The sequence below is a fragment of the Microplitis demolitor genome, chromosome 10 (assembly GCF_026212275.2).
Source record: "Microplitis demolitor isolate Queensland-Clemson2020A chromosome 10, iyMicDemo2.1a, whole genome shotgun sequence".
NCBI lineage: Eukaryota > Metazoa > Arthropoda > Insecta > Hymenoptera > Braconidae > Microplitis > Microplitis demolitor.
The window spans coordinates 837,880-855,404 of NC_068554.1; the positions used below are offsets into that span (position 1 = coordinate 837,880).

General features: G+C 28.1%; 4 protein-coding genes across 4 annotated transcripts; 3 read left to right on the top strand and 1 right to left on the bottom strand.

Annotated features, from left to right (window-relative positions):
- Positions 1-56: 56 nt before the first annotated feature.
- LOC103571714 (lipase 3) lies at positions 57-2,166 on the top strand. The gene is made up of 7 exons (XM_008549975.2): positions 57-291; positions 358-538; positions 648-762; positions 817-1,057; positions 1,127-1,285; positions 1,353-1,580; positions 1,646-2,166. Exons 1-7 carry the CDS (start codon positions 118-120, stop codon positions 1,802-1,804), a joined length of 1,257 nt encoding a protein of 418 aa, XP_008548197.1. The 5' UTR covers positions 57-117; the 3' UTR covers positions 1,805-2,166.
- On the top strand, positions 1,934-4,329 carry LOC103571863 (lipase 1). The gene is made up of 8 exons (XM_053742446.1): positions 1,934-1,942; positions 2,545-2,725; positions 2,796-2,910; positions 2,974-3,229; positions 3,582-3,740; positions 3,818-4,045; positions 4,118-4,252; positions 4,318-4,329. The coding sequence occupies exons 1-8, from the start codon at positions 1,934-1,936 to the stop codon at positions 4,327-4,329; spliced, it is 1,095 nt and encodes a 364-aa protein (XP_053598421.1).
- Positions 4,330-4,896: 567 nt separating this feature from the next.
- Positions 4,897-14,914, top strand: LOC103571715 (guanine nucleotide exchange factor for Rab-3A). The gene is made up of 9 exons (XM_008549976.3): positions 4,897-5,442; positions 8,513-8,879; positions 11,351-11,714; positions 11,780-12,005; positions 12,079-12,327; positions 12,411-13,078; positions 13,218-13,320; positions 13,407-13,473; positions 13,544-14,914. The coding sequence occupies exons 3-9, from the start codon at positions 11,371-11,373 to the stop codon at positions 13,621-13,623; spliced, it is 1,737 nt and encodes a 578-aa protein (XP_008548198.1). The 5' UTR covers positions 4,897-5,442; positions 8,513-8,879; positions 11,351-11,370; the 3' UTR covers positions 13,624-14,914.
- Positions 14,915-15,009: 95 nt separating this feature from the next.
- On the bottom strand, positions 15,010-17,464 carry LOC103571717 (conserved uncharacterized protein). The gene is made up of 4 exons (XM_008549977.3): positions 17,171-17,464; positions 16,694-16,895; positions 16,185-16,320; positions 15,010-15,956 (listed from the first exon to the last, which is right to left on the bottom strand). Exons 2-4 carry the CDS (start codon positions 16,863-16,865, stop codon positions 15,149-15,151), a joined length of 1,116 nt encoding a protein of 371 aa, XP_008548199.1. The 5' UTR covers positions 16,866-16,895; positions 17,171-17,464; the 3' UTR covers positions 15,010-15,148.
- Positions 17,465-17,525: the final 61 nt, after the last annotated feature.

Here is a 17,525-nt window from a genome sequence, read left to right on the forward strand (position 1 = left end):
AATACTTTTGCATTTATAAATATAAATATAAATATATAAAATATATGTGTTTTATTTTATTATCGTGACATTCGCTGGATCTACAATAATTTTAATTTCAGCAAAAAAAAAAAAAAAATGAAGTTCTACGGGAATTATTTAAAAAACTTTATTTTATTGTTGTCAATTTCAAATTTTGCATCAGCGATTTCAATTGTTGATGTAATGGAATTTTTTCCAAAATCAATAGCCGATGTGTCAGTGCCTCAGACAAATATTTTTGATTACAATCCTGACGTCGATTTACCAGCGGTAAGTTTTTAAATTTTTATTTTAAATTTAAATAATTTCATTCGCGCCATTTTGTTTATCTTTTAGTATGATATGATAAAAAGAGCTGGGTATCCATCAGAAGTACATGTCGTGACAACTGAGGATGGATATTTACTGTCACTGCATCGTATCCCAGGTAAATTTGGTTCAAAACCGATATTTTTGCAACATGGATTACTTGGTAGTTCTGCTGACTGGATCATTCCTGGGAAAGATAAATCTCTAGGTATTTAAAATACTTTTTCTACATGTGTAGTGCATGTGGTAGCACTCGCCTTTGGCTTCAGTCAACCCACGTCTGAAATTAACAGTAATTCAAAAAAAATTTATTACAGCGTATTTATTGTCTGATGAAGGATATGATGTCTGGCTAGGAAATGCACGAGGAAATACGTATTCACGTGCGCATATAAATTTATCACCTCACGATTCTCAGTTTTGGAATTTCAGGTACTTGTAGATAAAAAACAGTTTATTATTAAATATTAATTTACGTAATTAAAGTTTCCATGAAATGGGAATTTATGATGTCTCTGCTGCGGTGTCTTATATTGTTGATAAAACAAACATGTCATTAATTTACATCGGACATTCAATGGGAACGACAATGGGATATGTGATGGCTTCAGAAAGACCGGAAATATCAGAAAAAATTAAATTTATGATAAGTTTGGCTCCTATTGGATTCATGAGTAATTTAAAAAGTCCTGTGAGAATTGTCGCTCCTTTTGCTAATGACATCAAGGTAACAGTCACTATTTTTTCTTACAGTAAAATTAACATTTTTTCTTTTAATAAATAAATAAATTTTTAGCTAGTGACGCACTTTCTAGGAGTCGACGAATTTCTCCCTCAAAATATTTTCATAAAATATTTAGCGAAGTACGGCTGCGAGCTGGTGACTGTTGAAAAAGAAATTTGTACAAATTCAATATTCGCAATCACTGGTTTTGATGACGCGCAATTTAATCAAGTAAACTATTTAAATAAATTACTTATTAATTATTATTTATTATAAATATTTATATGAATTTTACTAGACCTGGTTACCAGTTATTTTGAGTCATACACCAGCAGGCGCGTCAACAAAAACCATGGTACATTACGCTCAAGAAATATTATCCGGTAAATTTCAACAGTACGACTATGGAGCAAAGAAAAATATTGAAATTTATAATGCGACTTATCCACCAGAATATAATTTATCTAAAATTAAAATACCTATTGTATTTTTTTATGCCGACAATGATTGGCTGGCAGCTCCAGAGGTACAAAATTTAATTACCAAACTTAATAATAATTAGAAAAAAAATAATAATGATATTTATTGCAGGATGTTAAAAAACTCTATTCCAAATTGCCAAGAGCCTCAGGTTTATACAGAATAAATTTTTCAAAATTCAATCATGTTGACTTTTTGTGGGGAATCGATGCGCGGCAATTGCTCTACAACAAAATAATTAAATTGATAAATATAAATAATGACTTATAGTTATGTCAAATAGCAGGACATTTAAATTATTAAGATAAGCGTGTTTGCGTCGATGAAAATTGTAAATTTCCTCAAACACCTTGAGTATTTAAACAATAAGTTTACTCATGCAAACTAATTGTTGCAGGTATGAATGTGGTAAATAAGTAATTAGCAGGAATCTTAAACGTTATCGTATCGGCATAATTATTAATAACTTGTGTTACGCCGAAACATTTAGTTTGTATAATAGTCTAGTACTGTTTTAAAAACTGTTGTAATAAGTTTATAAAAAATGACATATATTTTTTCACAATGCGTTATATTTATTACGCTCATTACCTATTCCTCAAATAAAGTTTTTGAATCATGGTCAATGGTAACTTTATTTTATTATTTATATATTTTTATTTTTATCTTTAATTAGGAACCGCAGCTTCGTCCTTCCATATGGTCATCAATCTCCCATGTAAAAAAAATTCTTTCCAAAAATATTCAAAAAAATTCATAGCAGCAAACTTCAAAATTTTTTACAGTTCGCAAGTTCGTTGATCATTTTTGAAACCTACAAAAAATTTCAAACCTGACCTCGTTCTTGAAAAGTTTTAATAAAAGTCCAAACTCGTCTTTAATTTGTAAATTTTTTTTTTAAATTCAAAATATTAAAATTATTCGGGATGAATTTTTTTTTGCGCGGGCTTTTACTCATTTAAAACATTTAAATTCAAATTAATTATTTAGCGCTACTTCTTTTTGTATAGAGTAAACTATTAGAACGTGACGGTTATTACGCAGAAACGCATAACGTTACGACGGAAGACGGATTTATTTTGAGTTTATATAGAATTCCTGGTAAATTAAATGCAACTCCGGTGTTACTTATGCATGGGCTGCTTTGTGCTTCTCCTTTGTGGATTATTTTGGGCAGAGAAAAATCATTAGGTAATTCAACAACCTCCATATTTATCATATTTAGGTATAGATAAATATATATAAAATTTATATATTTTAGCGTATTTATTGGCCGATGAAGGATACGATGTTTGGATGGGAAACTCCCGCGGAAGCACGTACGGGCTTTCACACGTAAATTTAACGACTGACGATTTTGAATTTTGGGACTTCAGGTAAAATTTATTTACCGTAATCATAGTTATTTAAAAAGTAAAATTGCTTTATTATTTTTTTAGCTTTCATGAAATGGGTATTTACGATTTGCCAGCGACATTGAACTATATTACGAATATAGTAAACGATAAAATAATATATATTGGGCATTCCCAAGGCACAATGATAAGTTTTATTATGGAGTCTGAACAAACCGCACTTGGTGCAGAGATGATGAAAAAAATAAAAGGATTAATTTGTCTTGCACCAGTTGCTCATTTAGGACACGTACACCCACGTATTCATTTTTTCGATTCAGCACTTCATACAATTGTTAATGTATAATTTTTTTTTTTTTTTTTTTTTTTTTTTTTTTCCGGGTAAAGTACCCGATTGCCAGCTTTCTACGTCCATTTCCTTCGATACGGTATTATAAATTTTCTATCCGCCATTTTGGCGCCTCCTGGGCTCGAACACTAGACCTCTCCGTTTTCAGTCAAAGGCTTTTTTGCAAACGGCGCGCATGCAATAAATTATTTTTATGAAAATAATTATTCATAAAATCTAAAAAAAAATTTGACATAAAAATATATGAGACATATTTTATTAAAGAGCAAGTTTTTGTAGGCTGGGAATCGGGTAGTTTATTAAATATAAATATGACAGACATATAAAAATTTATATTTTTTAGTTTCTCCACAATCTTGGGATTCTGAACAGTGTTGGAGGTCAATCGCCAATATTCAAAACTATTTATTCCCTCGGATGCAAGTTATTCAAATTTGAAAAACATATTTGCGAAAACATATATTTTTTTGTTGTCGGACCAGAGTACCATCAATTCGATGATGTGATAATTTTTAACAGCTATATATAAATATATGTTATTAGAAAATTTTAAATTAAATCTCCCACTTATTTTTTCAGTCTATTTTGGGTCCAGTTTTAGGAAACTTCCCAGCCGGGACATCAGCAAAAAATTTACTCCATTTTGGACAAGGAACTGAGACAAATCGCTTCGCGAAATTTGACTACGACGAAGAGAAAAATTTAGAAATATACAATTCATCTTTACCACCCGCATATGATCTGTCAAAAGTAACTTCTCCCGTGGCTTTAATTTATTCAGAAGCCGATTGGTTTGCAAATCCTACGGTAAATAATGGCAATAAATCGACTAAAATAATTTACTTTACCAAAAAAAAATAATATTTAAATTTACATCAGGATGTCGAGGCGCTTTTTCAATCATTGCCAAATATAATAGACAAATACAAAGTGGACTTTGATAAATTTACACACATGGATTTTTTATGGGGATCAGATGCTAAATCACTAGTTTACGACCATGTGATTGATCTCGTTAAAAAATTAAGCGATCAAGAATAATTAAATAAAAATATATTATTTAAATTAATGACAATTAGCTGATAAGTTAACTTGGTTAAAAAAAAAATAATTTATTCAAAATTAAATATAAGAAAAAAAAAATATATATGAGTACGAAAATTCATAAATTTTATCTATGTAAAATTTCAGGATCATTTTTTGAATTTTTTTCTACTTAAATTTCAAATATTTAAAAATTTTAAAATGCTAATTGTCAACTACATTGACTTCTATAAAATTTAAATGTAAAAAAAAATTACTTTACTCCAATTTGGGGTTTTGAAGCCTAACAAAAAATAAAATTCATTGTACCCAAGTACTTTTTGTGTTTAAAATACACATAAGTATATGTTTTAAATAAAAGAAATGTGAAAATCGACTTGAAATACGCTTACGTGTTCCATATCCACACGTCATGCTCATTGTTGGAATAAAATTGAAAAGCATGAGTGTGTTAGTAAGTTGTAAAATAATATTGCTGTTTTTTTTTAAAAAAGACCGGAGACTGAGACTGAGTCTGCTCAGGAACTATAATTACCGATGGAGTACCACAGCAATTTTCTCTGGCTTCCTGTTCATCTCTCTCACATGTTCACTGCTGTTTAGTTCCAGACATTCTCCGTGCCGTGCGTTACAATCGGAACTGTGATGATGATTTTCTGCTGGTGCTGCTGATGCGTTTTTATCTACCAGCCAGTACCAGCACCAGTACCAGAGTCAGAGAGAGTTTGATCTCTAATCCACAACAGAGCTCACCATGCTCTTGTATTGTGTGGTGTTGCCATTTGACAACAAGGACAACCTTCAATCAGCCTTCGCTGGCTTGCTGGACTGGTCTAAGTCGAAGATCTTTAAGGTCTGAGTGCTCGGATATTTTTATCGTGAGTTAAATCCATTGACATTACAAACAAACTTTAAAATTTTATGCATCTGCTGCTGTTCTGAATACCATACAGCAGTGGAGCCAGTGGAGATTGTCGCGGATGTCACCGGCAAAGTTTAAAGTAAATATCAAAGGAGTAGGGAGTGACAGAACATTATTATTGAAACCAATGGCCTTTGTTTTTTTTACTCCTACTCGTGTTCTATAATAATTATTTTAATTTGAAAATTTAATCATTTTAAAAAATATATATGTCCAGGACAGTTGATATTTATAAGAGGTAAGAATATTTGTATTATTAATAAATCTAGTTCATCGATTTTATTTTATCCACGGAATTGTAGTATAAATTTTTATTTAATTACCGCGCGAGTTCCACTACTCAATTATTTTTTCTTGTGAGAGAAAAAAATAACAATTGTTTTTAAAAAGCCGTATTTTTTTCTAATTAAAAATTGTTTTTGTTTCACTTTAAAGTTGTATGTACTTACAATTTTTTTTTCTTTTGACAGCATAATTTTAAAAAATGAATGGAATTTCTAAGTGACAAAGAGCTTTTATGTTAAGTTCACTTGATGTCATATAATAGCCGACGAATCATACAAAGCAAATAGAATATAATAGATAACTTTCACTTATTATTATTATTATTATTTTTTTTTTTTTATTACATATAATGTCAAAAATAAAAGGATACTAATTTTCTATAAAATAATTTCATTAAAAGTTTTAATAATAATAATAACATAAAAAAATATTTATAAAAAAATGCACTTATTACTTTTTTAATTTTCTACATGTGCATTTTTTTTAAATTTAATTTTATTAATTATTTACTCTTTTTATTAATAATTTTAAATTTGCCTGTCTGCTACATTTACATTTATATTTTAAGTTTTAAATAAATAGGGTAAATAATTAAAAAAATAAAATTAAAAAAAAATGCACTTATTAATTTTTTAATTTTTTAAATGCCCATTTTTTCAAAATTTAATTTTAAAAATTATTTATTCTTTTTATTAATAATTTTAAATTTGCCTGTCTGCTACATTTGCATTCATATTTTAAGTTTTAAATAAATAGAGTAAATAATTAAAAAAATAAAATAAAAAAAAATGCACTTATTAATTTTTTAATTTTCTACATGTGCATTTTTTCAAAATTTAATTTTAAAAATTATTTACTCTATTAATAATTTAAAATTTGTCATGTCTGCTAGATTCACATTCATTAATAATAATTAAAAAAAAAATTTAATTACTCGAGATTAAAAATAAATTTTATTTGTTCATAGATGATAAATGCCCTATAAAATAATATGCATATTATCCATACAATTCAGATGATTGATAAAAAAATGTTGGGGTTTAATGTCCCGTTACTCTGTCATTCCACTTGTGCGTGTGCTGATTGTGGATCTTATATACATTATACATTATACTTTGTTCCCACCCGCCATTCTGTTGCGTTAAATCGCGAGTTAAAACCACTCGAGTGATGAGAACTGTTCTCAAAGCATCTAATTACACTCGACTATATCCATATATGTTACAAGTTACAGTACAGAAACGCGCAGCAAATGCAAATTTCAAATTCGAATGATCCTGGTTAGCAGACAATTGATCATTTTATTTCTTTTTCAAACAAATTAATGACTTAACAAAAAATAAAAAAAATGCACATGTAGGAAATTTAAAAATCTATAAGTGCATTTTTTCAAATATTTTTTTTTATAAGATCGTTTTAAAAAAAAAACCAAAAACTATTAGACGTCAGCTGACTTTAGTATCCTAAATTGGAGTAATTTAAAAAAAAAGAGTTAATTACTCCCAAGTGAATAGATAAATGACAAATTGATTTGTTTGTAGACTATCAAATTTATTTACGAATAAAGTATAAAAAAGTTTACTAGCTACAGGTTCTTTTGCCACGATAACCGGTCGGGGAATCCATAAAACCGGTGGAACGAGTTCTCTCGTGTGGGACCCGTGATATTAACCCACGGCGATCATTTTGTCCTGATAGTTAATATACTAAGGAACTTCCTTCCCACATCAAGAATCTTGTTATTCATTTTTATTTTATATTTTTTATTTTCTCTATCCATTCTTCGCTTACATTATTACATATTTTATCATCTTCCAAAAACTCAGAATATTTTACGCGTATTTTTAAACATTACTCAGTTTCGTAATAAAAAACAAACAATTTTATTTATTTTTTTTTTTTTTTTTTATTTCCCAATTCGTTAAAATATTTTTCATTTGAATTACCCATTTTTACACCTTTATTTAACTTTCACACTGGATTTAACTCCAGGATGTCTCTGCATGGAAGCTGGTAATTTAGTTTAGATAACTATCGATATGTCTGTGAAAAAAAAATAGAAGATTTCTCCTTTCCAAACTCATATTCTTATAAATATATATTAAGAAAATCAAAACAATTAGAAAGTTTTATTAATTAATAATTTAATTAATTTTTACTGTGAATTACAAAAAATTTCTTACGGTTGTCAATGGAAAATTTTTATCAGTAAATAAATATTTCAAAAAATCATTTTTTTTTTTTTATTCTTTTAACGAGTAGATTTAAATTTATCGTGTTATTGAAATGACCTCTTTAAATTTTATAAACTCAAGGATCATCTCTTAATATTATTTTTATTACACTACCAATTAAACTAGATAACGAACTAAATTATATCAATGACATAATGGTTTTTATTTTTTAAATTAAGCTTTGATGTAACTAACATCACTTGGAGGCCACTTTAAATTTCATTTACTTCTGCCTACGTCTTTAAATAAATTTATACATATATATGTAACGCTAGTATATAAATAGAAAGAAGGCATGAGTTCGAATGTAGCAGACAGATGAATTTTAAATTATAAATAAAATAGAGTAAATAATTAAAAAAATAAAATTTTTAAAAAATGCGCATTTGTAAAATTTTGTAATTAATAAGTGCATTTTTTCAAAATTTTATTTTTTTAATTATTAACTCTATTTATTTATAATTTTAAATATGAGTGTCAATGCAACAGACATAAGATAAATATAAAATTATTAATAAATAGAGTTTATAATTAAAAAAAATTTTTTTTGAAAAAATGGGCATTTAAAAAATTTCAAAATTAATAAGTGCATTTTTTGTAAATATCATTTTTTTTATTGTTTATAATTTTAAATTCATTTGATGTCTGCTACATTCACACTCGTAAAGAAGACTCCAATCCATGTTTTTTAAAATTACGCGTAATTAAGTATAATAAAATAATGAAAACATTTATGTACTTACATAAAATTACAAACAATTGCAAAATACATTAAAAATTTTTTTTTAGTTATTAAAAGAGTACACGAACGCAAGATTGAAAGTATGATAGAGAAGTAATACGACATGAGTTTGTGAGAAAAAGAAAGAGAGACTTGAGTAAAGTAGCCTTCTCTTTGATCCCAGTCAGTCTACATCGAGCTACCAAGTATTCAACACTTTATTTATTTTCTTCAAATTTTTTTATTGATAACATAAACATTTATTATTATTACTCATATTTTTTAAATTTAAATTCGAGTGTTCAAAATAAATCGGTGATAAAAACTATAAATAACTTTCCGTTGATTGCTATCAATTATAAAGTAATAAGTTTGTTAAGCATAAAAAAAACTAATTAGTGTCAAGTGAAACGTGAAAGTGTAATAGTAGTCTTGGTAAGATTAATTGAGACGATTAAATATTTAAAAATTATTAATACGATTAATTAAAGTCATAACTTTCTTTTTTGTTTTAAAATAAAGTTGTACTTGACCCTAATGATATTTAAAAACGTAAACTATATTTGTAAATATGGATTTGAATTATTATTATCTATGTAACGTTATCATGAACCATTCATTCTACTTGACACTGCAATTTAATATTCGATAAGCGATACGCAGGATAAAAAATTAAACTTTCCAATTTGATTTACTAAAAAAAAATATCATATGAATGTAACAGATATCAGTCGCTCATAAATTTTAAATAAATAAATAAATTAATTGAAATAATTAAATTTTAAAAAACGCGCGTTATTATTTTTATTTATTCAAAAATTTTTAAAATTGACAACTGTCAGTTCACGCTCATAAAAAATATATAAATATTATTTTTCATTTAATTTATGTGTTATCATATAAAAAAATATATAAATTATTGAAATAAAAAAGGTCAATAACATCTCAGCTTCCTTATTTTTTTTTTTAATAAAAAAAAAAAAAAAAGAAAATAATTCCCATGGGTTTTAAATCTTTGTGCTCTATAACGGATTGTAAAATTAAATCACTTAAGCGACTTCTAGAGCTCGAGAATTTCACGTTAAACTTTAAGTTACTGGTGTGTGTGTTTAATCGACAATACCATTGAATATATATGTGTATATATGTATTACATATGTATGATTGTAAACTCTTTTCACACATACACAAGTTCAAACTATTAAACTGATATTCGTGGTAATCAGGGTCGAGAGAACGCGTGTGCGCTGACGGGTGACTGGCATCAGCACACATGTAGATATTTAAATGTATTGAGAAAAGTATATGTTAGTAATTGTGTAGTATGCATGTATGTATATATGTATATATATAAATATAGAGAATGACGATGTTATTTGTTGCATTGCATTGCTATCCATGTGTTCTGTCCAACTCTGTACCACTCAACGCCTCCGCACCAATACGTGCTATGATTGCGATTTCAACATGACACAATATACATCTTCTTTATTTTATTTCACTCATATTCTTTATTATATTTTCATTTTTTCCTCTAATCAAAGATCAAAATTATAATTACTCTGAAAAAAAAATTTCGGGTAAAAAAAAAATTGAGGCGAAATTCAAATTAGTGACTAAAATTTATGTATTGTTTTGTGTAGAAAAAATAAATAAAAATTATCAGCAGTCGAATGATAAATTTTATATGTTTGTAAAAAAAATAAAATTTTTATTTTTACACTGGCACTGTGGCAAAATTACACAATAACTTAATTTTTTTACGCTGCAGTATTCGCGCATTGAAAACGAAAAATTCTCGCGGTTTAAAATTAAATATTTAATGTTAAATTAATTGCTACATAAATTTAAATAATTTTAGTAAAAGCTGATTAAAAAAAAATATATGATATGTGGAAAGTACTTGATATTTTTTTAATTTCACTGAATTTAAAATAATAATTAATATGCAGTAAATTAATATTTGTTATGATAATAAATATTAAAAATATTCTCATGACACGCTAGAGTTTCCAACTTCCTCTCTGTTTATAAACAATTATAAATAAATAAATAAAAATTCCATTACTACTAAAACGACACAATGACCAGGACATGATAGAATAATAGTTATAGCAGGATTACGTAAAGGGAAGGCTGAGAAAACTATCAGCGATTACAATTATAATAATTAACAAGTTTATTTTTCAAGGAATATTTACACAGGTGAAGAATATTCATATGAAAACAAATAATGTCTTGTGATAAATGAAAAATATTATTAAGATAATTTTATAATGATGAGGGACAAGATTTTTGGCTTAATTTCGAAATGCATGGTTCTGTTTGATATCACGACGAAAATATTGGTCTTATAAAAAAAGTTTTCGAACAAAAGTTGTAGGAAATTTAGTTTTCTTAAAAAAAGGTCTCTTATAGTTTTCTTATACGATCAATATTTTCACTGTAATTCCAAAATTAACATTCATAATGAATGATTTTTGATAATTTTTGATAATTATGGAAATATTAATTTTGAAATTACCGTGAAAATATTGGTCATATAAAAAAATCATAAGAGACGTTTTTTCTAGAAAATAAAATTTCCTACAACTTTTATTTGAAAAATTTTTTTATACGACCAATATTTTCACCGTAATTTCAAAATTATCATTCATAATGAATGATTCAAATTTTTATTAATTGTCAAAATCTTAATTTTGAAATTACGGTTTATCTATTAGTCCTAAGAAAATATTACGAGAGACATTTTTTTTTGTAAATTAAATTTCTCACAACTTTTATTTGAAAAATTTTTTTATACAACCGATACTTTCGCCGTAATCAAAAATTTTACACGTAATTATTGTTTTTTTTAAGCTAAGCCAAAAATAATAAATTATATATTGATATTATATATTCGACAGGTATTTAAATATATAACAAGATGAAAGCAATCGAGCAGCAGCAGCCAAACTCAATCGACTCAAGTGATTCGGTGACAGGAAGTAGCGAGTACGCTTATCGTCCTTTGACGACAAAACACCGACGTGCTGGTAGCACCGGAACCACCGGAGACGAAGAGTACACCACTGACGAGGATGAATTTTATGGAGACGAGGCTGATTGTGCCGGTGCATCTCTCCACCCTCCCCATCCGATTCTCAAATCGGATTTAGCCCGCGCTGCTACCGATTTATTCGGTTACTCCTCCAAGCCCGATAACAACGACGATGACAACGAGCCTACCAGTTTATTTGACGACGACGATGGACATCTCAGTCCAGATAGGTTCGTTTTTTTTACATATTTAAATCAAATTTTAATTAAGATCTAATTTAATTTTTTTTAAACAGTTCATTTAAAATGTCGCCTGTATGCGGCAACAATAAAAATTTAAACTCCAACGCTTCTATTAATGAAAAAAAAAATATTGTAAGGACATTAGATGACATAAATTCAAAGCAGCTCAAAAACGAGACTGAGTTGATTGAATTCCCACGACATGCAAGGCCTCTAGACTTGAGAATGGAAAATAACAAAATTATGCCTGGCTCGGAAACTCCAGAAACTAAAACTCAAGTAAGATTTGAATTAAAAAAAAATATTGAATTAAATAGTCAATTATTGTGATTAAATAAAAATAATTTATCAGGGACATGTGGAAGAGTGTGTAAGTAACGTCGATTTGATGAGTTCGGTCGATGATCCTCCGTCTCCGACGACTTTGCAGTGGGAGAAAGCTGTCGCAGAAGTAAAAGAACACGCAATTACTAAATTACAAGAGGAACTTAAGAGGGCACATGAAGAACTGAAGCTTAAAGATGAAGAAGTCACGCGATTGTCACGCTTCAGACAAGATGTCGAGACTGAACTTGAAGAGCTCACGGCGAATCTTTTTCAAGTAATTAAATTATTTAGCAAAATAATTATTTAAATAATACCAAATAAACCGACTAATAATTTTCTTTTTTTTTTAAATTACAGGAAGCGCATAATATGGTACGAGAAGCAAATACTCGTCAGGCGACAGCAGAACGACTTTTAGAAGAAAGTCGTATGAAGAATGAAGTTCTGGCTGCTGAAGTGTCAGCACTAAAGACTCTGGTATTGACGTCAACTCCAGCGCAACCAAATCCTCACTTACATCCGCAAATCGACATTCGCTCTAAATCATCTAGTGGCTCAGACGACTCGCAACTGGGATTATTTACTAAAAAACATCGACGGTCACCGTCGCACTTCAATCTCAAGTATGGAAGAGAAAACTCTCCGCCCGAGTCGCCTGTTAAGGAACAAAAGACCTCACTGCCAATTGAAATCCACTCTTCTGAAAAAGACATCACCGATCGCGACCCAAACAAAGAACTGCGTGAGCGAGATCGGGACCGGGATCGCGACAAGGACAAGGACAAAGAGACCAGAGATTTTGGGATCGAGATAGATCCTATTTTACACTCCGAGTTTCTGAGGTGGAAGGAAAACCCCTGCATTGATAAAACTGATATGTTTGTCGCGAGAGTCTTCCGCGAAGATATTGACCTCTGTCTCAACTTTCCTAATGAAGAACTTGGTAATAAAGTAAGACAGGCGGTTCTGGATGGCATAATTTTCATCGAGGCTATCAGTGATAAAACTAAACTTTCCTTTCCGAGGTATCTATTACTAAACTTTATATTTGGTCTACTAGTTGAACTGCTACTGAATAACTCAGTTACCTTGTGGGCTTAAACTTTGAGTCTGTCTCGAGGAGAGACCTCGAACTTTTGATAAAAAGTAATTTATTTCTTCTAGGAAATGCGCACTTTTGGAAGTACCCAGGCAATGTCTCTACCGGATGCGAATCGGTGATCAAGAAAATAATTGGTACTCTATTTCACAAATTTGCCGCAATAGAGTGAGTTGATAGACCCAGTTATTGACAGTACCAATTACTGTGTCAATAATTTCGACTTTTATTTTAAAAAAATTTAATTGTTACAGATAATTGCAGTTTGTGAATTTTTAAATTATCTGAGATACATTGAACGCGGATTAGTAAAAAGTGGAGGTAAATTTTTTTATTATTTTTTTACAGTAAGTATTAATTAAATATTTAATAATTAAATTTTTTTTTTCAGTTCATGACATTTTTTGTGAAATAACGAGATTAAGAAAAGAAATGGTATTAGCACGACTCGGAATAGCTCTCTCTTCCTAAACTCAATAAATTTTTTTTATTTTATTAAATTAAGAATATCTAGTCTTCAGATTCTCTGAGTTGTTAAAACCTAACTCTCTTTTAGATATCATATATATACACATACATTTTATTTTCTTTATTGTTTTATACTCGGCGATTTATTATTTTATTTTATGTTACTCTCAAGTCTTTGACAAATAGCGTACGGCTTATCGTCTTGATACGGTACTAAATAAAATTTTAGTAAAATAATATATATAGATATATGTATATGTATACATTTATATGTATATATAGGTATATATTGTTTCAATATAAGGCTGTGAATAATCTCTATACATAAAAGTATTTACCATCCAAAAAAAAGTATGTAAATATAAAAAACAAAATATGGTCATGTATACGTCGAAATGTTTTTTAAAAATATATAAGCACGATATTAATGGCATGCGTAAAATTATAGCAATTGTCTATGCACTGTCAAAAAATCTCAAATAAATTCGGAGTAAATGCCGGGAATTTTTTTAATTTCCTTGGAGTAAAATTCACTCTGCAGGAAAAAATACACTCCTGAGTTACTCAGTAACCGGAGTAATTTTTTGTGAAACTCCGGAACTTTAAGAACGGAGTGAATTTGAATTTTAAAAAATCATAATCACTCCGAATTCACTCTCGATTTTTTTATGTTATACTGAAGCTGTCCAATAATTTTTTGATTTATTTTTAATACGATAAATTACAAAAAAAAAATATTTTTAAAAATTGCACTTGTAGTTTTTAAAATTTTCAAGATCAATATTATTCAAGATCATAATTATTTTGTATATATAAAATTAATTATAAAAATCAGATATTTGAATGTTAAAAAATTATTTTAAATTATGGATAAGTTTATAAAAAATAATTTTTAAAGTATTATTAATTTATATTAATCAAGGGTTGTCATTAAAGTCATTTTTTGGCTTATTAACTTTTGTAGTGAACTTGGAAATTAAAACTTTTTTTTATATTTAGAATTTTAGAATCAGATTAGGAGTCTAAAAAATTTCATACAATTTTTTTTACAGACATTGAGACATCGAAAATAAAAACATTTAATTGTTCACTAATTAGTAGTAATTTAGTTGATAAAAATAATGGAAAATTTTTATAGAATCTCACTGCTCTACTTTGTCTTCCACAGCAGCGGACTTTAAAATAAAAAAAAATATTATAAAATAGATAAGCTTTTTGATTTATACAAAGATTAAAACATAGTTGCCAAATGAATTATATTGTTTTTATTATTAATTATTAATTATTATAAATCTAAAAATATATAGTTAACATCCTTTTAATATTGTAACTCTAAAACAAATGTAAATATATCTTAATTATATTTAATAAATATAAATCATTTAAATATATCCACTATATATATACTTTATTTTATTTTCAAAAATAATATTTCACGACAAATGTTATTTATATATAATTTTACATAAAACTAAAACAAAAAAATATTTAATTAATTTAAATTACATTGAAAACTTATCAGTTAATTTTATTTATTTTCGTGGTTATCGATCATACTACAAGGAATTAATACTAATTTTGGAATCATACCTGGAGGTGTAATAAATTGCTGAGTGTTTGCGGATAATTTTTTTTTCGGATACCTCAGTTCTGCCTCTGTAACTATTTTACAAACCGCCATTTTTACTTCTGCTTGCGCTTTTGGCGGCAATGACTTTACTGTTTGCGCCATGCTATTAAAAAATAACTCAGTACTTGATGATTCCACTGGCTGTGATTGAACTGGGGACTGTTCATTTTTATTTTCCTCCTCGTCTTGTTTCTTTTCATTTACAATTTTAGGCGGGCTTTGAGTTGCCGCGTTTGCTATAATAATGGGATTGGTATTGACGTTGTTATTTCGCGGCAATTTTAATTGTTCTATTTTAAAATTAGGACTTAGGATCCCGTAATTGTTGGTGAGCTCGACAGACTCTCGGTTGTCTTCAGTGTCATCGCTGTATTTCATTCTCTTGGGGCGAATTTTACGATACTTTGACTTAATTCGCGTGTAAATATCACCGTCTTGGTTGATATTTTGGTTTTCATAACTGCCAATTATTTCAGCAGTCAAATGCTGAACGTTATCTATTATTTCGATGGCAGTATTGTCAGGTAGAATTGTTATGGGATCAGCAGTTGTTTCTTCTAGTACTTCTAAGTACTCACTGTAATCTTCATCATTGCGGTCTTCTAATTGCTCTAGGAGACTTTCCGTACTAATTCCGCCGCGATTTATTTCCTCTATGTACTCGTCGCTTAATTCTACGCACTGTGGTACATAGTCTGGCTCATATCTAATATAAAATAATAATTAAATATATAAAATATCAATAATTTATACAGTCACCCTATTTTTAATCCCAGAAATCAAATTTCGTGGACTGAATTTCAAATTTTTTTTTGTAAATTTAAAATACACAAAAATTTACGCCGAAAGTAACTGGGTTTTGCAAGCGCCCCAGTGCGCCGAGCGGAGAATCCGAACAGACCATAAATTGGATAATTGTATGCCTTGTACTTACGGAAATTTTAAAAAACTCAAATGATCTTCGAAAATCCACTTTTTTCTTCTAGCTCCTTTTTCAGCTTTATTTTTAAATTTTAAAATACGACAATAAGTATCTCGTAAATTTTTCCATCTAAGTCTAACCCAAGACGCTGAAATAATTATTTTATGATAATAATTAACTAATTATAAAATTTAATATTAATTGTTAAAAATTTTATGAGTGTGAAGGTAGCAGACGTAAGACAATTTATAAATTTTAAATAAATAAATTGATATAATGAAATTTAAAAAAAGGCGCGCACTGATTTTTCAAATATTTAAATCAACAAAAATTAAAAAAATTCCCACTTGGCAGTTACATTCACATTCTTAAAATTTTATAATCTTGAAGTTAGTAGATAATTTAAAATTTCTGGATTTTTTTTCTTACAAATAAATTTCAAAAAAATATAAAATTTTTAAAATTTACACAAGAGATTTTTAAAAATCTTGATATTTTAAAATAAAATAAAAAATAATTACCATCTAATCCTAATTCATCAGAAATTCTTTTCCAAACTTTTTGACGAAACTCTTGTAATTTAATAGCAGTACCTTTTACATCAGAAATATAAAGTACAGGATGTTGTTTAATAGCTTCAATAATTTTTAATGATATTTTGTGAGCATCGGGGGGCATTGTTGGCATCATCATTGAATTGTAAGTATTCAAATAAATTTAAATCTGAAAAATAACAAATCTTAAGTAGAAAATTCATATCTAGAAAAAAAAAACGTGTACTCCATTTAATTTTATTTTGTTTTTGATAATAGGCCATTTGCTGATGGCTGGATGCCAGACCGAATGACCTTTTATAGAAATAATTTTATAATTTATTCAACAGCACGATCTCCATTTTATTTATATTTTATTTGGTTGTAGAAAAAAAGTGTTATTGTTTAATTATTGACAATCGCCAACGTATTTTCAATTGTAAACTGTGAGTATGAAGTACATACCTAAAATCTGCGAAAATCGCTTGGTCGAAAACTTTTATAAAATAAAGGGTCCGTCAATGAAACGACACGCGACATGGTCGTCGTCTAAGCGACGCCATCGTAACCTAAAGCCTCTACCCAAAGGTTTATTGCCACCACAAACTACAAGTTTGGAAGTAATTCAAATTTATGATAACAATTGACACAGATTGCAATAATAATTTAAAAATAAAAAAAAAGAAACAATTAAATAATCTGTTGTATTATTTAATGAGCTGAATAATTAATGTAATTGATGATAAAATAACTAGTGCAATGAGAAGAGACATCTATTTATGATAAAATTTAAAAAGAAATTATCATTTATCGACTGAGT

What these genes read in the sequence shown, in the direction of transcription:
- LOC103571714 (XM_008549975.2), top strand. Translation starts at nt 118, where the DNA reads ATGAAGTTCTACGGGAATTATTTAAAAAACTTTATTTTATTGTTGTCA. An exon ending in TCTCAGTTTTGGAATTTCAG is followed by an intron (nt 763 to 816) that starts GTACTTGTAGAT and finishes ACGTAATTAAAG; the next exon opens with TTTCCATGAAATGGGAATTT. An exon ending in ATGACGCGCAATTTAATCAA is followed by an intron (nt 1,286 to 1,352) that starts GTAAACTATTTA and finishes GAATTTTACTAG; the next exon opens with ACCTGGTTACCAGTTATTTT.
- LOC103571863 (XM_053742446.1), top strand. An exon ending in GGGCAGAGAAAAATCATTAG is followed by an intron (nt 2,726 to 2,795) that starts GTAATTCAACAA and finishes TATATATTTTAG; the next exon opens with CGTATTTATTGGCCGATGAA. An exon ending in TTTGAATTTTGGGACTTCAG is followed by an intron (nt 2,911 to 2,973) that starts GTAAAATTTATT and finishes TTATTTTTTTAG; the next exon opens with CTTTCATGAAATGGGTATTT.
- LOC103571715 (XM_008549976.3), top strand. Translation starts at nt 11,371, where the DNA reads ATGAAAGCAATCGAGCAGCAGCAGCCAAACTCAATCGACTCAAGTGAT. An exon ending in CTCCAGAAACTAAAACTCAA is followed by an intron (nt 12,006 to 12,078) that starts GTAAGATTTGAA and finishes ATAATTTATCAG; the next exon opens with GGACATGTGGAAGAGTGTGT. An exon ending in CGGATTAGTAAAAAGTGGAG is followed by an intron (nt 13,474 to 13,543) that starts GTAAATTTTTTT and finishes TTTTTTTTTCAG; the next exon opens with TTCATGACATTTTTTGTGAA.
- LOC103571717 (XM_008549977.3), bottom strand. Translation starts at nt 16,865, where the DNA reads ATGATGATGCCAACAATGCCCCCCGATGCTCACAAAATATCATTAAAA. An exon ending in TGATGAATTAGGATTAGATG is followed by an intron (nt 16,321 to 16,693) that starts GTAATTATTTTT and finishes TAATTATTTCAG; the next exon opens with CGTCTTGGGTTAGACTTAGA. An exon ending in TTGAGTTTTTTAAAATTTCC is followed by an intron (nt 15,957 to 16,184) that starts GTAAGTACAAGG and finishes ATTTTATATTAG; the next exon opens with ATATGAGCCAGACTATGTAC.